This window comes from Yarrowia lipolytica, chromosome 1F, assembly GCF_001761485.1.
Source record: "Yarrowia lipolytica chromosome 1F, complete sequence".
Classification (NCBI taxonomy): domain Eukaryota; kingdom Fungi; phylum Ascomycota; class Dipodascomycetes; order Dipodascales; genus Yarrowia; species Yarrowia lipolytica.
The window spans coordinates 124,250-148,214 of NC_090775.1; the positions used below are offsets into that span (position 1 = coordinate 124,250).

Below are 23,965 nucleotides of genomic sequence, written 5' to 3' on the forward strand. Positions count from 1 at the left end.
ATCACTGTCTACAAAGATCAGAGAGAGTCCATTTCTCTACAAGTTCCGGTATTACACTCTCACGGACACCAGCGACATTCCGAGCTGGAATGTTAGATATGCTTAACAGATGCAGATCTTGACGAGATCACGGAGAGATCTAGAATGTTCATTTCTTGTCAGTTTTCGAATCTAAAACTTCTGACAGACTTCTTCTCGCAGTTTTGGGTCTCCTGTTAAAACCCGATACTTTTTCGATCCAAAATGAGCCCTCTACACTGTACTTTTCATCACTCCAAACATACGCGTAACCGTGACGTGCATCATGCATGATAGCCGAAGGAGTTGGTACAAAACAAGTCAGCGGGAGACAAACAACACTTTGAGATACAAGGGTCGGGTAAAAAATCAAAAGAAAAACCAGCTTCGTCGTCCATACTCATAATCTGTCATTCTGAATATTTTCCCTCCGTAGTTTTGTGAATTACTTATCATCCGATAACTGTATGTACTGTGCCACTCAAGCGGTAACTTACAGTAATCTCATATCGTTGACACATTGACATCACAACCATACCAGTAAACATGATACCCCAATTCTTACTCTTGCTGTGGCTGACACTGGTCAAAGGCGAAGTATTATATTTGGATAACGAGACGCGTCTCGCATGTGCAAATGTAAACGCTGGAGAAGACAGTGTGGGCCCTGCCAAGGACACGTACATCCAGTTCTCATTCGACGAGCTGGAGACGCCTGGAGTGATGGCCTTGGCGATTTTCGAGTGGAGAGATTATGACCGGATTGGAGGCGTGTGTGACGATGCTGCCATCGACAACAATAAATGTGAAGAGCATGAATATGCCACCTTCAAGGTCAAGCCCGAGGAGACTGACAACCTGTACTCCAGAGTCTTCTCCTTTCCTCTGAATCTCCAGAGCATCCAAAAGTTCCGGTACACGGTGTTTAAATCCGGCCAGTACTGTGCCATGGTGCACCCTGTGATCCCCAACGATGACTTTGCCGCCAAAATGTCCATCAAAAGCGCATATGGGTTTCTGGGAGGTGGCGAGGTGGGTCTGCTGTTACTGAGCCGTATTTCAATCATCTATCATTTTGTGACCTTTTCCATCTGGTTCTACGCGTATAAAAAGAACTCGAAACACGCGGTACCTGTCCAGAAGTACCTCACCAAGGCCATGGGTCTACTGGTGCTCAAGTCCGTGTTGGTGTTTGTCAATCTGTCTATGACGAACAAATACGAAACTGCGCCTGAATTAGTCGCCACGGTGGCATCCATAGTCAAGCCTGTGGCCGACTCGCTCTTTCTGTCTCTTCTGATTGTCATGTCTCTAGGTTATGGAACCATTGTCCAGTCCAAGTCTCTCAAATTCTACTTTCTGTCGTGGGTGGTGAAGGGAGGTTGGTTTTGTGTGGCCTATTTCCTGCTCAAGCCTCTCAATCTCCCCATTGACATGTCTGATTTCTCTCCCGAGGCTCTCAAGATCACCTTCTACATCCCCATCATGCTGGGTCTTGTTGTCACCACCCGGTATCTGAAGAAAACTAACCAGTCGGCACTGGCCAGACGAAGTGCCATGCTCACCATGGCTCTACTGGCTCTGGGAATCGTCTATGCAGGTGTCTACCTGACCTTTAAAGCACACGTGCAACAAAACTGGACTTTGTTTGAGTACCAATGGTTCCTTCCAGCCTGTGGAGAGCTAGCTGCGGAGATGATATACCACCTTTGTTTCTGCGTCTTCTGGTTCCCGAGACCGTTACAAGCAGCAAAAGAGATTGATAAGGAGATGTAACGAAATAGTAATTGATTGCTTTAATCAAATGTGGACCTGGGGAACTGTAACCTCTGATCTAGGACCGAGACTATCAGTACAACCAACTACAGTTGTACCCCTACAAGTGTAGATACAATCTCTAGACCAGGGGAACTCGTTAAATTGGCCTATTTTATGGATTAATCCAGACACTAGACTGGGTTGAACAAGGGTCTTTGGCCTGCGTTGAAAGCAGTTCGATCTAGACTTGTACCTAACTCTAGCTACTGTAGTGGACTTTTCCAAAAAGAGCTTAGCCCAGGGGATCCAATATGCCCACTCGTGAGACACTGTTAGCGTCTTATAACCTCAAGTCTAGACTTATTCAAAACTACAAGTAGTTCGCGGCGGTCTGTCTGGGTCTACCCTCTTACCACGACTGTCCGAGGACTAGTAGCTCTATCAACATAGGGGCCCGGTCATTGACTAATGGCACTGTCGGATTATTATATCTCGGGGTTGCTCCTGGAACGTATTGCCTATCATCACGTCACTCGCCAGACTCCTCCTAGATAGCTCGTTCAGAAGGTTTTTCCTAAAGCCCAAGTTAGTTAGATTTTAGTGGAAGGAATTGGTCAAGTGAAATACACCTGGGGATTGAAACAGGGGTTGGTCATAAAATATGGATTGATATCGACATTATGTAGAGTGAAATGGTCCTGGCATTGTAGTAGAAATGCTCACTTCATATAGATTATCATCGAGTACACATCTCTCTTCTCTAAGAATTTTCCCATAATTACTTAGCTTTAGTTGGGATAGGAATTTCAATACACGGCGTGACCCGTTTATCAGTCCGAATGGGTCTAATCTAGTTCCAGAACGACCAAGAACCGTACACTACAGTACGGCACGAGAACATGAACGAGAACCGTTCACTGACTATCCCAGATCAGTACGTGGCTTCTCTACGAGCTCCTACCATAGAATGACCAGTGCCAATTGCCAATTCAGCGCTGGACAGTGTCATTAGTGGTTTCTATAAATATTGGTAATAAATAGTTAGCTGAGGTTGTCGTTGGCAATCCCTGCCCGGTTATTCTTCTATCATTGGTGATCTTCTTCTATCACCTGTCGCCTGTCCTTTCGTTAGTCCAGTCTCATGAGCAACACCAACATGACAATATAACTGGCCAAACTGAAGGCTGCGAACCAAATGACGGCGTTGCCACTGGTGATGAAGATCCGATTGCCAAGCGTCTCCTCATACATCATGTGGTCCGTGATCCGTTTGCGACGCAGCGCAACCACCAAAATGAGAATCCCACAGGCCGTGAAGGTGGTGCCCACAGGCATGAACTTGACGCTGAACACCTTGAGCACCAGCAGCGCGAACCCCAACTGACCCATGGCCGACCGATAGTACGCGCCCTCGAACGTGCGCTGCATCGCCCGCACGTCTAGCTTTTCATCCTTGTTGAGCTCCGGAAAAGGGGTGGGATCAATCGCGTAGAACCGCCTGAGTGTGGGCATGCTGTTGAGTGAGAAGATTCAGAGCTGATGGCGACGTCGTGGTAATCACGTGACTGTATCAGTGACGTTGTTGAATATCAAGTCGTGGGGAAATCTGTTCTTCTCTGAACAACAGATCTCTAGTATTTGTTGTCCTTGCTAAACGAGGTATAAGTGCCGATACAGTACATAGTGTACGAGTATAAGTGAGTAGCATGGATACAGCAACTGATGTGACCCTACTGAGAGACCGGAGTGGTGTGAGAAAAGCCGGTGATTCCAGTGAAATGATGAAGACTAGATGGTACGTAATCCCCGTGTCTTTTTTCCGGCAGATTTTGGCAATTTTTATACATGTTTCACATTCGAGTCTGGCCTATTTTTTCTCTCTGAAATTTTGGTTTTCATTTTTTTTTTCTTCATATTTTTAAAAAATTCATGTTTTCTGGCTTGCCTAATTTGCTTCTCTGAACCTCCCCCCACTCGCATCTCGGGTGCAATTCCCACAACACCACACTGACGGTAGGGTAATGGGCGGGTTGACTGTCGACCATGAGCAGGTGGGTTTTTACGAGTACAGGTACTTGCACGGATCTACATGTACATTTCTGGGGGTTCTCGTGATGTTGAGAGTTCTGAATAGATCAAAATCTTCCGGCTCAGCTTTTATTCCAACTTATCTATACATCATCGATTTAGAGTGTTTAGGACTGAATAGTACATACACTGTACATATATGAACAGAACATGTCTCTCAGAATCATATTTGGAGAGAAAAAATAATCAATAAAAGTCAGCAGCCGATATACCAATAGCAATCTGAAACCACCATAAAAGTTCTAATACCTCAAATGTACCTTCTATCGCCCCAAAAGTGGTTCTACTCATCTCCCCAGGCCAGTCCTAACCTGTGAGGTTATAGTGATCTGTGGAATGGCGGCATGCACGATAATAATGGGTGGTAATTTGACAATGTGACAATGTGACAATGTGACAATTTGTTAGTGGAAAAAACTTTCGTGCACCTATAGATTAAGAGCCAATTGAGTAATTCGTGCCTATAGATTAAGAGCCAATTGAATAATTCGTGCCCCAAATATTCCTCATAATTGACGGGCCCAGTCCTTTTTTCACTTGCTACTGCAACTCCAACTGCTCACTCGCGGGTCGAGGTTGGGAGAAAGTGCATCAAACTATACGGCGAGAGAAACATGTACGTGTTTACTAGAAGACAATTGTCTGATGAGGCCAAAGTAGTACAGCTAGAGACGTGAAAAAAACACATCATTAGACAATTGTGGACCGTCTGACCAATCTCGATAATTTTCAGACCCCCACATGGCCCCAATTTTCCACAAACCCGACCCCCGAACCAGGGCCAGGGTTGCGACAAACCCTCGACATGCACGTTAAACTGAGCTTGGGTGTGACCATCAATCACCACACTCTCTTCACAACAACAACCACACAACATAGCCATCAACGTGAGTATGAGAGGGCGAAAGAACCGCAGGAGAAGGAACAGTGACACAAAAGGACGGCAATTAGTTTTGATGGGATAGCAGATCTGCTCCACTCACTCATGAGACTTGCCGCCCGCGCTCTGCCCCTGGTCCCACCCACTAACCCAGATGGAACAAGAAAACATTGACATTCCTGACGAGCTGTACCCCCTGGCTCTGCTCATGGACGAGCTCAAACACGACGAGTTTTCGCTGCGAATCTCTGCTATGAAAAAACTGCAGCTCATCGCCGCAGCCCTACGCCAAGAGCGATGCCGTGACGAACTCATCCCCTTTCTGGAGGATGTCACACAGGAGGACGAGGACGAGGTCCTGACCGTGCTGGCTGAGGAGCTCGCCAACCTGGTTCCCTACATCGGAGGCCCCGAGTACTCGCACCTGCTGATCCCCTCTCTAGAGACCCTGTCTTGCATGGAGGAGCCTGTTGTTCGGGACAAGGCCGTGGAGTCCATCAACCGAATCTGTGAGGGATTGCCGTCACGTGATCACGTGGCCCAGACCATCCTGCCTCTGGTGAAACGGCTTTCTTCTGCAGAGTGGTTTTCCTCCAAGGTCTCTGCCACCGGTCTCTATGCTGCTGCCATTCGACACTGTCCTACCGAGGCTGTTCCCGAGCTTCTCAAGCAGTATGGAGAGCTCACACGAGATGACACCCCCATGGTCCGTCGAGCTGCCGCCACCCACTTGCCTGCAGTGATTGAGGCTTTGCCCGCGGAAGCTGATTCTCCTGAGGCCGACGACGAAATCTACTCCATGTTCAAGGCACAGGTGGGCGACGACCAGGACAGCGTGCGACTGCTGTCGGTCAACGTGCTGATTGCCAAGGCCGAGAAGCTCAAGCGACAGGGCAACTCGCAGCACACGTCTTCGCTGATCGAGTTTGCTCTCGCACTGCTCCATGACCCCTCGTGGCGGGTGCGATACATGTGCGCCGACCGGTTCGAGAAGCTAGCCGAGTCGCTCACCTCAGTGGTGCCTGAGGAGGGCGTGGAGAAGACGGAGGTGGACGAGATGGAGCGAGCTTTTGTGCCCGAGTTCATCAAGTTCATGCAGGACGGCGAGGCTGAGGTCCGGACAGCGGTGGCCAAGCAGGTGCCTGGCTTCTGCCGGCTCGTTACCCCCGCCAACCTCGACAAGATTGTTGCCAACGTCGAGGAACTATCTCAGGACTCGTCCCAGCACGTGCGGGCTGCTCTGGGCTCCGAGATCTCGGCCCTGGCACCGCTGCTCGGCAAGGAGAAGACAATTGAGACTCTGCTGCCTACATTTCTGCAGATGCTCAAGGATGACTTCCCCGATGTGCGGCTCAACATTATTTCCAAGCTTCATCTGGTCAACAAGGTGATTGGTATTGATCTACTGAGCCAGAGTCTGCTTCCTGCAGTCTCGGATCTCGCGCAGGACAAGCAGTGGCGAGTGCGCCTGGCCATCATCGAGTACATCCCTCTGCTGGCCACACAGCTGGGCGTCTCCTTCTTCGACAAGGAGCTGGGTCCCCTGTGCATGACCTGGCTGTGGGACAGCGTCTACTCGATTCGAGAGGCCGCCACACAGAACCTCAAGAAGCTGACCAAGGTGTTTGGTGTGGACTGGGCCAAGGACGAGATTCTGCCCCACATTATCGTCGTTGCTGCGGATTCCAACTACCTGTACCGACTCACGGCCCTCTGTGCCGTGACCACACTCATCCCCGTGGTGGACGAGTCGATGATCAAGACATCCATTCTGCCGTTCATTGCCGAGCTCATCAACGACCCCATCCCCAACATCCGTTTCAATGTGGCCAAGACGTACACAGAGTTGGTGCGGGCTCTGCACGAGGAGAAGATCAGCTCGCCTGAGGTGATTGAGGAGATTTGCACATCGACCGTGATCCCCCACCTGGAGCGGCTTTCCACCGACGGCGATGTGGACGTGCGCTACTTTTCCACCAAGGCTCTGGAGGACATTGCCGAAATCAAGAAGGCTCACGCATAGGGTAGGAGACGGGCTGTGGACATGAATTAGATGAATAGTTAATGAGTATAAACGGACGCGCGGTAGTGAGAGGCCGCTTGCAAGAGCCCTGTAGCCTTTACTTTGAGAAGAGAAAGTAAACGGTTTTAATACGGCTCTGGTTGAAGTGGGTGATGCGAGTATGTAGGAGGCTACTTATAGATAGTTCTTCAGGAATGTAAGTTACCCGTGTATACCGAACAACAGGGCTAGACGCTAGACGCTACTCTTTGTACCAACTCGTACCTGTACAGAACCTGTTCAGGACGGGTGCCTATTGTTAACATGCCCAAGGGTACGATTACTCTAGTGCACTTGAATCGTACAGTACTCTCTTGAGAGAGTCAATTAACCGACATTGTAGACTCCTCGCTTCTCGTACCCATCGTACAGTACATGAACTCGTGCCGAACGCACATCAAGAGAGGTGCAGCACTAAGTTGTCCCCTCATCTTGTCGAGTTCCCACACCGTTGCGCACGCACCCAGCTCGTATTGCAGTCTACAGTAAGGATCAATTATCTGTGTTTGGAGCGTCTCGGCTACATGTTTCTGTTTCAGCCGTTTTGTTTTGAAACAGAGACAGTGGTGAGGTGACCCGGGTCACGGTTTCCGAAGAGTCATGGGGCGTTGCGAGTATCGTACAAGTACTTGTAGATCTACTGGCAGAACTACATACCATATGATGATCATCTACCAATCGGCTACAGATTTTCATATTCAGGTTCACGTGATTTTTGGGACCGATGACATTAGAGAGTCATATTTCGGATGAAAAAGTGAAAATTCAAAAAATCAAAAATCAAAAATCTATATACGCCACCGTTGGTCTCCACGGCTTTGCTACTCACGCTTCTATCATCTCCACTCGGAAAAACGCATGCAACGGGTTGTGCAGATGGCCGGATTTGTGTGTGTATGAGAGGAGACAGAGTCTACACTATTAATAGAGCACTTGGTGCATGCATACTCGTACAAGTGCCCAGACCTGTTGTCAAGGTACAGTCATACTTGTATCCGGTCATCTGTGATGGCTGATGACATATGTCCCGCCGCCTACAAGTATGTACTGTACAGCACTGGCTTTGCCTGTCACATCGGTTTGCTTTTGCTTCTTCCGCCGAGGTGCCAGAGCCCATCCCAGATACATGAGGCATGTCAGATGGAGATGGCCAGAGACAGCTGTTATACATGGTGGCAACCGTGTCTTGCCCACCCGTCTCAGTGACGTAATAATTGTGCACCAACCGAACTCTGTTCCCTTTCTGTCATGAGAAGATGTCCCATGCACAAGGTGAAGGGTGCAGTTGAAACATCCGGACAAATGTCAGAGTCTGGCAGCAGGCGTGGTGTTCCTGGATTACACGGTACAAGTACTTGCACGGAGCTTGTACTATACTTGTGAACGATTCCATAACTGATACTATTCTTCAGACTGACACTTGTTGACAGTCACTGTAATTACATTACAGCAATATGGGATATACTCGACATAATATTGACATGCAGAGGGACAAAAAATTAATTGTACAAAATAAATAGCAGACCAGCGTGTATAACATAGTAGAGTGTGTGTATCAGATGTGACAGTATCAGCACTAGTATGTAATGTCACATATAACGGTCTGAAAGACGTTTCGTGATTACAGTACCGGTACAGTACATAATAGGGTGGTCTTAATCAGTTATTATAATTAGTTAGAATAAATTAGAATAAATAAGCAAATGATCTAGAGACCCTCGAGGCCCCTAAGTAAGTCATGACGACCCCTAAATAAGTCCCGAGAGTCCCGAAAGGAGCCCAAGATGGCCACGGCTAGCCCTCACTCTATTACAACCCCGGATAGAAATCAAGATGTATTGAAATGAAATCTGCAAGTAAGATGCAATAGAATAAATATATGGTGGGTTGAGTGTCCATCGAAGTCATCCAGTGACAAAAAGTAGAAGTACGGGTTCAGTAGCCTGCGCGTGAGAGCCCAGGCCCCAAACAAACGCACTGTGTTGCATAGAGGGAAAGTGATTAGTGTCCTTGAAGCTGGTGAGAAATATCTTGTGGATCACAAGCTCCAGATATGAGCCTTGAGATGGAGGCCTCATTTCAGATGATCCTCCTCTGAGCCCTATAGTCTGCATCAATGCTCAGACTCGAGTGCTTTTGGTCCAGGACTCAGTAGACCGGGTGTCGCGATGGTGAAGTCCCCTGTAGAGCCCTAATTCAAGGCAGGACTTCTGGCTCGCATAAAACTGAGCGTGTAGCCGGCCTAGACTGACAAAAGCCTCTGGCACCTAATCTTCGTCGCTCTCCAACGCATCCTTTTCGCCCAGCAAATGCTTGTGCCAGTCCATCAACTGAAAAATCAACGTCATGTTCGGTCCGATTTCCGGCGACCGGTACTTGACCCAGTCATAGGCTGCATTCAGATCAAGCTGCTGCTTCTTCATAATGTAAGCGATCAGCAGCGACGCACTTCTTGAGACTCCACACTGACAGTGAACCAGCACACGCTTGCCAGCAGCACTTCTGTCATCAATCAGCTGCGTGAGATACGGCAGGTCAGGCAGGAACTTGGAGTTGTGTCCCCAGGGCACGTAGACGTACTCGGGGTTGGTCTGTCCATCATTAGCATACTGCTCCTCGGAGAACGGGTTGTCAATCTCCTTGGCCACGTTGATGACCACGTCGAACGTACGGGCGAGCTCCACAGAAGGCTCCGAGTACAGGTAAACGTTGCTGGGGTAGATGAGCAAGGGTCCATCTGGGTATGCGTTCTCATGGTGCACGGAGGGAGTCATGAGCTCCTCTGCGAACAGGTGATGTTTGCTGGGTGGAAGCGCATCGTCGTAGTTTGGTGGCGGTGTAGTGTGTGTAGTGTTATCGGAGTTGGGGTCCGATTCCGAGTCCGACAGCGACAGCTGAGAGGCCGCGGAGTTGGCGGAATGGTGCGACTGGGACGTCGGGGTGCCCAAGGGGGCAGGCAGAGTGTTTGAGCCGGAGCACGTGGCCAGCGGGATACTGATACTCAGTTGCGATGTTCGTCTCTGCATCGTAAACGGTGGTGGTTCCATACTGAAGGGAGGCACACTAGACACAGTGGCAGAAGCGGCTGGTTGTACCTGCGGACTGGGGGACTGTCTCTTTGGGGAGGTTCTGGAGTGGTAGTTTTTGTGTTCGCTGCGGTAGTCACTGTCGTAGGCTGCGTCCTCGGGCTCGGCGTCGACGTGGGATCGTTTGACGGAACCCTTGCGAGACAGTCCCAGCGAGAAGGAGGCTGCCAGAGGAGAAGCAGCAGCAACCGAGGGGGCGGACGCTCGCACGGGCGTCGAGCTGACAGGCAGCACAAACGGCAGCGGCGCCGCTATCGAAGGCTCTATAGATGTGTGAGGCGGCGAGACATTGTTATTGCTGTGGCTGTTGTGGCTCTGGTTGCTACCTTGAGGTACCATCAACGACAGGTTTTTGGTGTTGGAGTTTTTGCCCTTGGGCGGTCGGAACGGCAGGTGGCGCGGCGGCGCCGGCAACGAGTCCATGGCGTCGGGATCGTGTATCTGTTGTGCTTGTGGGTGGTGGTGGTTGGAGGGCACGTGCGAACCCGCCATGTCGGCCACCGAGCAGTTCATGGGTATCTGGGAGAGGTGAGGAGAGTTGGGGTTGGTTCTGGGCCTGTCGTTACGGGACTCGAGTCGTGAGAGCTGCGGGAGAGTGCCGGGTGCGCGTGGGGGTTGCGAGTATCCAGATGAGTTGGTTCTCGGGCGTGAGTACGTCGCACTTTGGTGTGTGTGTGTGTTGTGTTGTGCGGTGGTGGTGAGGCCAATGTATATTCAATATACATGTATGTACAAGGGAGTCTATTCTGGCTTTTTGGCAAAGTTAGTGTGCACCTTGTTTTTTAACCTTCGTCTGAGGCTGGCACTCTGATCTATTTTTGTGTACGCACCCACATGTGGGAGGTAGCTCATGTGAGTTTATTGTGCTCCCATGTGAGCGCTGTGGTGCTATAAATATCCATTGTGGGATGGCCAAACGCCAGCTTGGAGCGTGAGGACGGCGCCGCGAGATTGGGCAGGGCATTTGTAATTTTTTTTTGGGGCCCAACATTGATTTTTCCGGTTTTCACTTTGGCGTCATGGCAGCAGAGTCCTCCACTCGTACCTTGCCTTCGCCCTTTACTCTTTACCCCTTGCCTTTGTCACTGTCTCTTTTTGACCTTTTTGTCCTTTTTTTGACATCCTTGATTTACAGTACTTGATTATAGTCTTGTTACTGTGGAGGGTGCACAACACAAGACTGTGTGGGAGCGTCGGGAGGGGGAGTATCAACAGAGTCGGCATACATTCGTACAGTACAACGTGTACATACCCAGCTAGGACGGTCCGAAACCAGCTGCAAGTCCCCCAGATTTCGGCCACACGTGCCCTCCAGCCATCCGCCGACTCACATTCATTCCTGATAGTCGCATCTGAAGCACCCTTGTTTTGCACCCGTGTTTCAACGTGAGACGTGCAAAAATTAAATGCATCTTTTCACGCACTAAAACTAACCGACACCAGTGCACCCAAGTGAAACCTGCGGTTTTAGATTTGGCAGGCCTGCACGCTTTTCGTTGTTGGTTTCAGGACCACTCTCAACGGAGGTATGGGATGACGTATGAACGTGGGAGCAGCAGCGAGAACCAGCTCAACGTGCAGACATTGTCCAGGGTATCCACTTGCAAAGGCCTCGGAATGTACCACACTCCGGCGCGAGCACCGTTTTTCCTTGGTATTGCCCGTAGGGGCTCTGTTCCCCAGTCTCTCAATCAAGGAGTAAATCAAGCCAAAATAACCCTACAATCATAAAACTGTACTGCGACCAAAGGTAGACGTATCCGAGTAGATTCCGGGGGCTCCAGCAGTTGTGTGTCAGTTGTCAGAGTCTTCTCACAAGACGTTTCACTAGAAAACGCTAGCTCGTAATATTGGCATTGTTTTGTCTTCATTTTCAAATAATATCCCCAGCATAATTTGGCTGCCTGCCTTTGTGGAGGGCCAATGGGACTCTACAGGAAGTGTGACAACCACAAGTGTCTACCGAGCATCTAGCATCTACAGTACATACAGAAAATTGTTATAAACGGATCCGACGCGGTCACATGACACGTACCCCTGACATGAGGAGGCTGGAAGAAGAGCTCAGGAAGCTCGATATGGACACGTCGACCATCATTCCAAACTGAAACCATGTGTGGAAAAGGGTGTGCGTGATCGGCACCATGCGTTAAGGGTAGTCTGGGTCTGGGTCGCGATGAACACGGTCTAAATGGGAAATGGACGCGAGACGAGAGGAGACAGGTATAACGGACAAGTAAAGGTCGCAGAGACAAGAGGAAAGCTGAAATCGACCCAGAATCGCTCAATTGATTGACCAAACGGCTTTCAAACAGACTACCTCCTCTCAAACATACTCAAAAGTGAACCCCCCTCCCACCTACTGCACCACGATCTACAGTCTCACAAGGACATCTCATCTGTCCATATCTCATCTTGCAGCCACCTCTTTGTCGAGCCCACCAAAGGCAAAAGAGAGCGACCCCAAAGTGAATCTCTCTATCGAACCGTCCATCATGTATGGCTGCATTACCATATTCGATCCGTTCCTGGTGCTGGTGCAGGTACAGAGCAAGGCACAAGATATGAACGTACAGAAGCCAATGTTCTGGGGCTGTGTCGATAGTTGGCTGCCTTTGGTTCCTTCCTACAGTACGAGTACAGCTGAATTGTACTTCAACTCCACCCAGACATGTACGATACTTGTCTCTACTTGTAGCTCGATTAGTAGCCTCTGTGGTCGTATCAGTGCGTCGAGCAAGTGTACAAGTGCACGCTTGTGAGACACGGCACTTGCTTGCTACCAAAGACATGTGGAACAGCATCGAATGAGTATGGTCACGTCCTCTGAGACCTTGGATACGACATGGGTGCATTTCCGTGGACGACCTGCATTCAATGAGACACGAGTGGCGGAGAGAATGGCGAAGAAAATCAAGACTGGTATGTATCTGGAGTCCACGCTACATTTATCCACCAGTGGGCTCACCCTTACGCCCACAAATCACGTCTAGCCACACTAACGGGCGTTTTAAAGCATCACAAAGAGCAGTAGCGCGGAGAGCCGCCTTAGTTGAAGTTCCTAGCGCCACTACTGTAGAGCGCGGATAGTGTCCATAACTCTTACCCATCAGCTGATCCCGTAGTCACACAGTGTCAGCTCAAGGACATACCTACAAATGTAGCTATAGGCGGCGTCTTGTCGACTTCGCGAGAGGCTGGGGGAAGCAAAGCTAAGCGAACGGAAAGAGAAGCGAATACGAGTTGCTTTCGAGCTAGCGACGGATTCAAATGGAGAGCCAAGCCAACCTAATCATCTACAAGTACAGGTAGCTTGTTTGAAGAGAAGCCACAGATGTAAACTGTGGGTGTGAGAGATGGAGCCGAAAACTTGTGAGAAATGGACAATCTTGTATGGTGGGGTCAATGTTTCATCTTTGGATGTCAATCGAACAATGTACTGGTATGTGTAGATACGAGTACGAGAGTGTGTTGAGCCTTTGAGAGCGGTAAAAAGGAGCGTCACCAGCTTGCCCATTCCCACTACAAGTAGTAATCAGCGGGGTCATTCGATTATCTACCGTTGGTGTCTCAGTTGCTGAACGACAAGAACCGACATCTTAGGGGAGCCCGAAATAACATGCTATAAGTACTTGTAGTCTGTACTGGGTGTCACAGTATGTACTACTCATGTCAACAGTAGATGAGTATTTGCAACCAGTACTGTAGTTGTAACAGGACTACTGCCCCAGTATCCATCCATTCAGTCAAACAGCAAAGCCCCTACTGGACATCCAGAGGATATAACATGAGGAAAACATACCCACATGAGGAAAACTTGACATGAGGAAAACATGACATGAGGAAAATAAGTCAATTAATCATTCAAGGATTCTGTGAATATCTGTTAGCCGCAACTCCCGTTTCATTCGGTCATGTACTCGGAACTCTAGACTCACCATCAGACACGCTACTGTACCATTTATTGTAACGCAGGAACGTTACGACTGATTCACCACCTTAAACCCCCTCTAAGAACCCATCAACTAGTCTCATTCACTAGCCCTCCTGTGATTAAATACTACCGTTGGATTCCCCATCGTCTTTTTTCTCTAGTGATTTATTAACATAGACAAATAATGGCGGAAAAAAGGGGGATGTTGGTATGTGTCCAAACACAGCCAACGCCCAAGAACAAGACGCTTGAATGTTGCTCCTATCAATCCAAATAGAAAAAGATACGACAAGGTCCGCCATTATTCATAATACCGGTTTGTACAAGTACTGTACAGACAACTCATTTATCATGATCCAATTGGGTCAATATATCTATATATGGGTGTTAGCTACTAAGAACACTATACTGTTCAATAACTACGTACGCTTACTCATCTAAACCAAGTAGCTACTGTACAAGTATACCAAAACAGCTATCACATAGTGGCACAAACAACCAAAAACTACCCTGGAATCAATAGCACCACCCTTCTCTGCTTCGAACACTACATGTACAAGAAGTGCTCTCGAGCCTAGACAGTCATGTTACAGTAGTTCAGGAACCAGATCAAAAAGCAAATAAATACGATCGAATGTACCTCTTAACTTCAATATGGCATGTGTTCGGAGATATCAGTGGGATCCTCATAGCTTTGCGCGAACATGTACACACACCTACATTGTCACCAACATATGTACTGTGCTGTACATCCTGTACTCATATATCCGTGGAGACAGCCGAACTACAAACAATTATACTCACATCTCCTTCTACACTACTGTTCTCATTCGGACTAGATCCTCAGCGGACTAGATCCTCAGGCTCTCTTCTCATATCATCAATCCATTCTAACCTCTATCTACCTACTATCTTGTCACCTCCAAGGTTGCAACATAAATAGAGTTTCTATATAACCGTACTTAATCTCTTACTGAGAAGCACACTGGACACCCTGGGCTCCTCCAGGTCCATCCTCATCCATGTCCATCTCATCATCGCCGCCCATAGCTCCTCGGTGCTTGAGAGGATCCACGTCAGCCAGAACAACATCGTCAACATGGACACTCTCGGGCACACTGGGAAGAGCAGGCTTGGCAGGCAGAAGAGCAGACAGCTGTTGCAGAGTCTCCTCGTTGAGAGAGCCAGATGCGGGGAACTCGACCTCAAACTGAATGAACAGGTTGCCGTGAACCTGGTGTCGGTAGGAGGGCATACCCTTGCCCTCCACGACCTTGGTGGTGCCATGCGAAATGATCTCGCCGGGGATGATCTCCACCTTGATCCACTCCTCCTTCTCAAGATGCTCAATCATGAAAGAGCCACCGGTAAGGGCAGTGTTGAGATCAATCTTGGCGTGGTAGTACAGATCGTCGCCTCGTCGGACAAATCGGGCGTGGGGCTGCTCATCCAGCACAAAGACAACGTCACCAGGAATAATATCAGGACCCTGGTCACCCTCACCAGAGAAGGTGATCTTCTGTCCGTTGACCATACCCTTATCAATGTTGACCTCGAGCACCTTTCGCTCCTCCTTGGTCTTTCTTCCGTTACAGTCCTTGCATCGATCCTTGGGGTCGATGATCTCGCCCTCGCCGTTACAGTCGTTACACTTGGTCTGGTATCGCTGCAGCATGGGGCCCATTTGTCGGGTGACAAACTTGAATCCCTGACCCTTACAGGTCTCACACTTGTTGACGGAGCCGGCCTTGCCTCCGATACCGTCACAGCCGTTACAGAGCACGGTCTTCTTGAGAGCCATCTTGGAGGTCTTTCCTCGGAACAGGTCCTCGAGGGTCACGGACACGGCGTGAACAATGTCACGGGATCGTCGGGGGCCCTGGGGCTGGCCGCCGCCGAACATGCCGCCCATGCCGCCCATGCCACCGCCGCCGCCAAAGAAATGCGAAAACAGCTCCTCAGCAGATCCGCCGCCCATTCCTCCGTCGGCTCCTCCGCCGAGGCCAGCCTCTCCAAAGTTGTCGTATGCAGCTCTCTTCTGGTCGTTTGACAGAACCTCGTAGGCCATGGAGATTTCCTTGAACTTGGCCTCGGCCTCGACGTTGCCGGGGTTCTTATCGGGGTGGTATTTGAGAGCACCAACTCGGTATGCCTTTTTGATTTCCACTTCGGTGGCGGTTACGCTGACGCCTGGGTTAGTAAAGCACTTCGGGGTGCGTGGCACGACTGAGCGAGAGACAGGAGAGATGTGGGAGCACGTAGCGTGTCTGGTAATACCAGGTTGTGTGGTTTGGTCATGGCAATCGCAGGATGGTAATGAGAGAGCCGCAACATTGCTACTAACCAGTGTGACAAATCCAGATGAACAGCCAGTCATGTACACAAACACAGAACCATCCTCAGATTGCACTGTGTTCATATTCATACTGCCACATTGTCACATTGTCACATTGCCAATCCCTCCCACTCAACATCACCACAGTTTCGCTTCGCTTCTGATCCTTGATATGATAAGACTCTGATCACAAGTCTGTGTGTGGTCTTCATACTATTCAGCTTCATCTCAACCGCTCCGTCCATTCACTCTCCTCTTCTCTTCTCTTCTCATACTCACCGAGAACGTCGTAGAGTTTTGATTCCTTGACCATTTTGTCTGTGTCGTGTGTTTGTGTTGTTGTGAGAGTCTAGGTCTAATTTTTCCAGGAGGCCTCAACTTCTCGTAGATTGGCTTGTATATACACTGCCAAAAAATTTGAGGATGGGCCTGAAAGTTAGAGGGCACAAAGAGTACTGGGAGTGTTTAACGCGAATAAGGTTCACAAAGAAGGGTGTAGAAAGATCCAGACACTGCCTGCTCAGTCCCGTGCCAGTGGAGAAAGAAGGGCGTTGGTGGGGTGGCGTGGGAGTGGTTTTTTGCTGTGTATTTTTGCCACGCGAAATCGGGTCTCTGGCTCCATTTTGCGGCCGTTTTGGGGTCTCTGACGTCGTGCATAAAGTGTTCAGTTGTGCGAGCTCTTGTTCCAAGACCTTCTTCCAGTTTCCCCAATGTTCGATGAGCTCAACTTAGTGACGTAATCGCGAGTTATAATTTACAGGTACGGGAGCGGGATCGCATCGAGGAAGGGCGATGGTGGGGACACAATTAAATATCACGCAAAAATAGTGATAAATATACGTGTGCCATGGGCAGTATATTTTGATTCTTTTTGCGTGATATTTATTCATCCCTTCAACCGCCTCATCTCGGATCCCAATTGTCTCGAGTTAATCACTGATGCACAATCTAATTGCACGCTGGGCACGAGTAAAAACGACGTGCTGGGGCGTGGGTTGGTGCCTCAGATAGCAAGGTATACGCAATCGAAGCAGCATGGAAGTTTCGTGGTCAGTGGGGACCGGTTTGGGGTCCACGAGATAAGTTCTAGGGTGTTCTAGGAGCTGAGAAAGAGTGATGTGTAGATGGGCTTAAAAATTACCGACAAGTAGAAGGGGAGTCAACTAAAGATTCAAGTAGCAAAACAACCAACGGTGAAGGATTGCAACTTCGTTGGTATTGAATCGATAACGATTTTGGAGCAGTTAGAAGCTTTAAGAAGGTGGCCGGGCTGAATAAATGAATTTCAGCGTCCGAAATACCTCTTGAAACAGCTTTTGAAGCCTCGTGTGATGGTGCTCACATCGGAACTCCTACTTGTAGTAGTATGTTACTGGGACTGGATGGAGACATCTTGATCTGCTGGATAAGAGATTTATTTTGAACCACTCAAGTCCATTAGATTCATTGGATGACTTGGTTGATTGATTGAAAAGAACTGCAGAAATCTGATCAGCAGATTGCTATAGCTGGCTTACCATTGTCCTTCCGTTACTTTTTTTTTTTTTTTTTCCTGCATATACATTCATTTAATTATAACTTTGCTGTGAAAGAATAACCTTTGAAATGAATGTACGCTTTTCTTACCTCTGTCGGATCATTTACTTGGAAGTTAGTTAGAGAAAATGCCAGCTTGAGGTTCAATACAGATCCCAGCGTCGTTCGAGATCCAAGGAGGATCTTTGAGAAAAAAATGTAGCCGAATATATATTAATATATTTCGATATACCTGGATTGACCAAAATGTAGGACTCAACATTACCTATATTAGTTTGGACTAATGTACCCTGAAGGGGTTTAGCTACCAGAACACCAAATAACCACCTTCGAGAGAGTAGACCTCTGTTTGTCAAGTACGAGCTACAAGTACAGTACAGTACAGTACTTCACTTCTAATAACAATAAATTAATGCAATAAATCCATGCTGTTGTCGTCTGCCATAGTGATGCAGCTGTGAATGATTTGCCAATCGTCCAGTAATGTTGCAGATATCTCTGCAACAGCCCACTCAATAACGGGTCGTTTGATCCGTACAACTGTCACGGCGAGGAATGTTGAGCACGACCTTCAGGCTGTCAGATGGGTTCGCTCGTTCGCAAAGTTCACTCATCCACCTCCTCCTCGTCACTCGACTCGTAATCCACAGGAGCCAGACCAGGAGTCAAGCCAGGCTGACCCTTGTACCGCTCAAACTCATCCTCTCCCTCAGACTCAGTTTCCTCCTCCTCAGGCTCGACATAGTTGGGATACGTCTTGTGCTTCACCTTAGGCTTGGGCAGACGACCCGTGAGCTCAGCAAGCTGCTTGGACTTGAGCATATGGGAGCCCCGCTTGGAGTTGACGTGCTTCATGATCTGGGCTTGAAGCTGCTCCTCGTCCATCGCGTACTCGGACTCCTTGACGTCATAGGATCGCACCAGCCGCGCGTTCTTCTTGATCTCAGCCTTGCGCTTCTTGTCAGCGAGCTCCTTGTCCAGAAGCAGCTTGAGCTCCTCCTTCTGTTTTTGCTCTTTCTGCCGTAGCTTTCGCTGGGTCGCAGACTTCTTTTTGTGCACTCGTCGGCTCACGTCCTCGGACGGAGCAAGCGTTCGGCTCAGTAGCTTGGCAACGGTGGCCTCAGAAGCACTTGAAACGCCCATCTTTTGTGTGTAATGTGGTGGTGATGAGTTTGTCTTGGATACAGATATGCACGACAAAAATAATTTTCGAAATCATGCATGTCGAGGTTTAGGGTTTGTATTACATAAGCGAGGGAGGGACGGAGCACTGGGTTGTATAAACCGGCCCTAGCGATGCTATATCGGAAATATTGAAAGACATTTTTGTTTTTAATCTCGTGAAAAGTATTATTCACACATATTTTATCTCGTAACTCATGTCAGACATCCAAGTTGGATGAACTTCATATCTTGGACGCCATCAAAGCCATATAACAGCCGAATGGAACTCGATGAGAAACTGTTAGACTAGAGAATATTGCTTATATGGCTTTATTACTCAGATCACAAGACTTCATTTCCATACAAACCTCCTAAGACTGGTGTTGGACCTAATGAGAGTAGACTCTACAGCATATCTCCAACTTGGTGTGCCATAAGGGAAGGGCAATGTGAAGATATGCGGCTAATGTTTTTTTATAAATACAATAAATACTCAGTTTATATGGATTTAAAGTAATTTAAACCATTTTGGATCACTCTGGGATGTCTTAATTAGACACCTCGTGCTCAAGTGCAGAGTTATGATAAGCTTACATAATCAAAAAAACAATTGGTTTTGAGAAGGGTCTTATTTAGTTGACTGATTTGAGAGATACTTTCAAACATGGCCAATTTTCAACATAACGAGCCAGTACAAGGCCCAAAATGAGTGAAAGAGAAATTTCAGTGTCAGTTTGTTGCATTACTTTCACTGATAATACAACAGCACGTGATTTTTCTCGCTCACCAACTGCTGTCCTGTAGATCTCCAAAAAAGTGTATTCCAATTTCACTAATTTGTCAACTAACTATGGAGGTTGAATACACATGGAAGTGCACATATTCATCCATGATCTTGATGTAGATCATTTGAACCGAGATAAGTCTTTTATTTAGATGATTTTGTATCTATAAATATAAATATTAGCTCTCCATCCCTGCGGGAACACTACAAACGAACTCCCAGGTGTATTTTTGCCTCAACAAGTTGTCAACTAAAATGTCGACTAGAGACTACAGTAATCACAACCAGCGTCGACCTAGAACAACGAATACAACGTCCAATGACATGAAAAATACATCATTGGATTTCGCTAATCTGGGGCTTTAAATCGACATTACAAAGATGCCCAAAAGTCTACAGCTGCAAATATATCGAGACCACTTGTTGATACTACACTTTGATGCTGAGATGATGAGATATACACTCTACTTGAAGGTCAGGAGGTTGTCTTAGGCTAGGGAAGAGAGACATGTGGCAAGACATGTGTTCAGAATCCGTCCAGAATCTGTCCGTTATTGAGTGTTATTGAGCCGCAGAACCATTTAGATTCCGTATTATCGTGATTTACGTGGTAATGTGTAGCACACGTAACATACTGCATCCACTCATATCCTGCAGATCTACAATACTGTGTGTACAATTGCGCGAGTACTTATACAATATCCATCTTGAATCGACAAAAGCAATCTCAAAGGATGGACAAGACTTTACTTGTACTGTACAAGGTGCTAATATGATGAATACTGTCTCCGCACAGTTATTTATGTATTCGCTCGAGCACATTACTCGTACATAATGTGGCTCGCCAATAAGCACTACAACTGAATTGACCGTAAAGAGAGCGCCTACAACACTCAGATGGGCGGATAATAGAAAGTGTTTTCTTACAACACATGCGCTCTCCGGTTGTAGTGCTTGGCTCTTATTACGACACTGATAGCTACACTCGTTCGCAGATGGAGCCGTAAAACAACAGTCGCTACAGTCCTGTTATTTTCCGCAACCCCAACTGCTCGCTCTCCTAATAAAAATGCATTTCCCCTCTCTATCTGTAAGGAGCATCAGCGTCCAGAGCGTACTGCAGCTCGAGCTCCCACTTGTCTCCGTTAGCAAGCAGCTTTTCCTTGTTGTACAGCAGCTCTTCTCGAGTCTCGGTGGCGTACTCCACGTTGGGAGTCTCGACAATGGCGTCCACGGGGCACGACTCCTGGCAGTAGCCGCAGTAGATGCACTTGGTCATGTCGATATCGTACTTGGTGGTTCGTCGCGATCCGTCGATTCGCTCCTCAGCGTCGATGGTAATTGCCAGAGCGGGGCAGATGGCCTCACACAGCTTGCAGGCAATGCATCGCTCCTCACCACTGGGGTAACGTCGCAGGGCGTGCTCGCCTCGGAATCGAGGAGAGACGGGTCCCTTCTCGAACGGGTAGTAGATGGTGTAAGGAGCTCGGAAAAACTGTTCCAGCACAACGTACAGGCCACGGAACATCTCGGCCAGCAAAAAGTACTTGGTGGCCTTGGAAAGAGCGCCCTCTTCGCTCTCCTCCCAGGTGGCGGGTCTGTGAATTCGGAAGCCTGCTGGGGGAGCAGCAGCGGCAGATCCTCCGGCGTAGATGTTGATGGCGGAGTCTGTGGCGGGGGCGTGGAGCCGGGCTGTGGAGGACAGCAGCCGCATGGATCCGGGAGCGCCTCGCAGAATCGATCGGGTGACAGCGGGTCGGACCAGACTCAACATTTTTTTTTGGTTTGTGTGTGGTGGTGATGTGTGTGGTGTTGTACCCTCTCCAAGCAGTATTACACCTTTAAGCTTGTCACGTAATTTTGCTTGCTTTCATTGGCTGACGGTTGGGAGGGACGAGGTTAGGGTTCCTTGAAATGAGTGGCCGCAGGCCACGAATGGTCTACAGTGGGTGTATTGGTGGGTGAATTTTCGTTTTAGACGTGGCATATGATTGGCCGCATGTAAATTAGTATATATTTATTTCAAAAATTGCACATTATCCACCCCTCGACCTACTTGTTGCAACCTCCGGACAACCCCCCATTAGCGAATGCTGATTGTAACTGAGGTTATTGGTGGGAATTCCACCCCCCCCGCAAATTTTGTTTGCATATGGGGAGACGAAAAGGTGTGGGTTCGAGTTTGGCGCGGGTTGAAAAGGGGGATATTGTGAGTAGAGTTTGGTGATACTGTACCAACAGTGCATTCAGGTTGGGAGTTTGAGTCATTCGGGATATAAAGAAATATATGATAGAAGTACGAATAAAATAGTAATTAGCTATCCTAAAACACGGCTCTACGAACGGCCATTTGATCGACATATTGGCGACAGATTACTACTGTACTTGTACTTGTACTTGTATTTGTATTTATACTCTTCTTTCGGACATGTCACTGACATTATTTCATTTCGTTACTCGGACATTTCAATCCATTCCTCTGTCTTGCCTCTCCCGTCTGCTGTATGTCTAGCAGAAGGTCCGACTCACGATCTTCGCAGCTCCTTCATAATCACCAATTATGATACCAAGAGTGCTATTAAAGCCGCTAATAGGGCCAAATAAATAAATGCAACACGATATAGCGGGGAACAGTGCTACATGGCTCATGCTGTCATTGGCCCACATTTTGGAGGAAGGGCAGATAAGAAAACTTGTTGGTGATAGATTCACTGGTCTCTACAGGTGGTAGTTGAGCTCAACATGCCATATTCCACTACTGTCACATTGTCTGTCCCTCCTACCATGCACTATTAACCTGGAAATGAAAAGCTTGTCAAGCCGATATGTCCGACGGTGGCTGCAGGGTGGGCATTACACCTGTTAGCCGAGATGAGGCGGCCGAGATGAGGTTCACATTTCTTGTTTCACGACCGGGGGAAAGAGCAAAAAGTATCCGCCGGGGGCGCGTGACCGTTGAATAGAAGGTGCGAAATTCCATTACAAGTCCGTCGACGTCATTTGTGAGACCCAGAGGTATGTGCTGGAATTGATCGTCATGAGACAAGCAAGTCCAAGTATGTGGTGTGGAATGCAATGTGCCCGCACTCTGGAGTACAGCAACTGTGCCACACAGTGCGGCAAACGGCACTACGGCAAATTTTTCACCTCGTGGTCACAGCCGTTTTCTCTCAATGACTCAGCTCGCTCGCCCGCCCACTATGCACTCACTTTTTTTTTGATCTACTGGCCGGCTTTCAGATTCGTGACCTGAAACCCAACCTTGAAGTGAATTGTCTGGGGTCAGAAGCATGACGATAAAACTTGTGATACCCCTATTTGTCTCACGTACGACGTAGATGTGCAGATAGCCCACATGGCCGTTCCGAATGATTCCGGTGACTGTGTCCCGAAGCAGGTTCTGTATGGTACGGTATAAAATACCAAAGTTGCACGCAGTTATCATGTTACCAAAAGTGTCCAAGAACAAACTGTACTGGCTATAACGATAACTCCGTAGAAGGTAGAGAGTAGCTTTCACCCGAGAACTTAAGAGGTAGAGCCGAACCTCTCGAGAGGTTGTCAAGTAGCAAAAAATTTGCCTGCAAGCAGATCATTGCGTCGTGGGGGGGGGGGGGGGGGATTTTACAGTACAAGTCTCGACTGTCGGATTCTCTCTACTGCAAGTACGGAACAATTAAACACCCACAGCGCACAATACAAGAGTCTAGCGGTAGGCAATAGTCAGCTCTTAGCTCACATATCTTACTTGGCCATGAGGGGTATGTTGTTATGAGAATGTGACAGTGCAACCTGGAGTCTATGAGGATGAGAAATCTAGAGTGGCTCGGCTGATCAAGTTAAAGCGCCCGTCTTGCCTGACTCAAGCGTTGCCACCGGAGCTTGTCCCGTGTCTAACTTGCGTCGAGCGTGAAGACAGGCGTCTTTTTTGTATCCATCTTGCTTTCTCGGGCATATCTCTGGGTGGTTGGAGCCGAATCTCGAAAGAAGACGGTGGTACATTGTCCCCCTCCCCCCGCCAATAGGCCATATAGCCAATTCGTTCTAATACATGTGGGGCAGGTTGTGGAACTAGGAACTAGACGGTCCAGACCACCGTTCGACAGACAGCTCGTTTCCGCTGTCCCGACACCCAGCAATGTTTCATACACCGTGGGGTTTGACTTGGGGTCTCCGAGAGCATTTCCACTACAACCCTGTCGAGCACTTTTAGGGATTTAACATGGTTTGTGGAGATGACTGTGGGTGCACCCTACGTAGGAACAGCCATTTCAGCACATGCTACAGCCAGCCAGCCAAGTCTGGCACAGGCTAAGACCC

At 48.4% G+C, this 23,965-nt stretch overlaps 9 protein-coding genes across 9 annotated transcripts; 2 read left to right on the forward strand and 7 right to left on the reverse strand.

The window, feature by feature from the left end:
* Positions 1-564: 564 nt before the first annotated feature.
* On the forward strand, positions 565-1,794 carry YALI1_F01248g (uncharacterized protein; the record flags this gene model as incomplete). Its single annotated transcript, XM_504835.3, has 1 exon — positions 565-1,794. One exon carries the CDS (start codon positions 565-567, stop codon positions 1,792-1,794), a length of 1,230 nt encoding a protein of 409 aa, XP_504835.3.
* Positions 1,795-2,904: 1,110 nt separating this feature from the next.
* Positions 2,905-3,288, reverse strand: YALI1_F01275g (uncharacterized protein; the record flags this gene model as incomplete). Its single annotated transcript, XM_504836.3, has 1 exon — positions 2,905-3,288. The coding sequence occupies one exon, from the start codon at positions 3,286-3,288 to the stop codon at positions 2,905-2,907; it is 384 nt and encodes a 127-aa protein (XP_504836.1).
* Positions 3,289-4,898: 1,610 nt separating this feature from the next.
* Positions 4,899-6,767, forward strand: YALI1_F01291g (uncharacterized protein; the record flags this gene model as incomplete). Its single annotated transcript, XM_504837.1, has 1 exon — positions 4,899-6,767. One exon carries the CDS (start codon positions 4,899-4,901, stop codon positions 6,765-6,767), a length of 1,869 nt encoding a protein of 622 aa, XP_504837.1.
* A 1,238-nt stretch (positions 6,768-8,005) lies between these two features.
* Positions 8,006-8,346, reverse strand: YALI1_F01324g (uncharacterized protein; the record flags this gene model as incomplete). The annotated part of the gene is made up of 2 exons (XM_068283210.1): positions 8,006-8,207; positions 8,255-8,346. 2 exons carry the CDS (start codon positions 8,344-8,346, stop codon positions 8,006-8,008), a joined length of 294 nt encoding a protein of 97 aa, XP_068139311.1.
* A 727-nt stretch (positions 8,347-9,073) lies between these two features.
* YALI1_F01346g (uncharacterized protein) lies at positions 9,074-10,405 on the reverse strand (the record flags this gene model as incomplete). The annotated part of the gene is made up of 1 exon (XM_504838.3): positions 9,074-10,405. The coding sequence occupies one exon, from the start codon at positions 10,403-10,405 to the stop codon at positions 9,074-9,076; it is 1,332 nt and encodes a 443-aa protein (XP_504838.3).
* Positions 10,406-12,228: 1,823 nt separating this feature from the next.
* YALI1_F01369g (uncharacterized protein) lies at positions 12,229-12,747 on the reverse strand (the record flags this gene model as incomplete). The annotated part of the gene is made up of 1 exon (XM_068283211.1): positions 12,229-12,747. One exon carries the CDS (start codon positions 12,745-12,747, stop codon positions 12,229-12,231), a length of 519 nt encoding a protein of 172 aa, XP_068139312.1.
* Positions 12,748-14,796: 2,049 nt separating this feature from the next.
* YALI1_F01405g (uncharacterized protein) lies at positions 14,797-16,251 on the reverse strand (the record flags this gene model as incomplete). The annotated part of the gene is made up of 1 exon (XM_504839.2): positions 14,797-16,251. One exon carries the CDS (start codon positions 16,249-16,251, stop codon positions 14,797-14,799), a length of 1,455 nt encoding a protein of 484 aa, XP_504839.2.
* A 2,052-nt stretch (positions 16,252-18,303) lies between these two features.
* YALI1_F01430g (uncharacterized protein) lies at positions 18,304-18,840 on the reverse strand (the record flags this gene model as incomplete). Its single annotated transcript, XM_504840.3, has 1 exon — positions 18,304-18,840. The coding sequence occupies one exon, from the start codon at positions 18,838-18,840 to the stop codon at positions 18,304-18,306; it is 537 nt and encodes a 178-aa protein (XP_504840.1).
* A 1,889-nt stretch (positions 18,841-20,729) lies between these two features.
* Positions 20,730-21,419, reverse strand: YALI1_F01456g (uncharacterized protein; the record flags this gene model as incomplete). The annotated part of the gene is made up of 1 exon (XM_504841.3): positions 20,730-21,419. One exon carries the CDS (start codon positions 21,417-21,419, stop codon positions 20,730-20,732), a length of 690 nt encoding a protein of 229 aa, XP_504841.1.
* Positions 21,420-23,965: the final 2,546 nt, after the last annotated feature.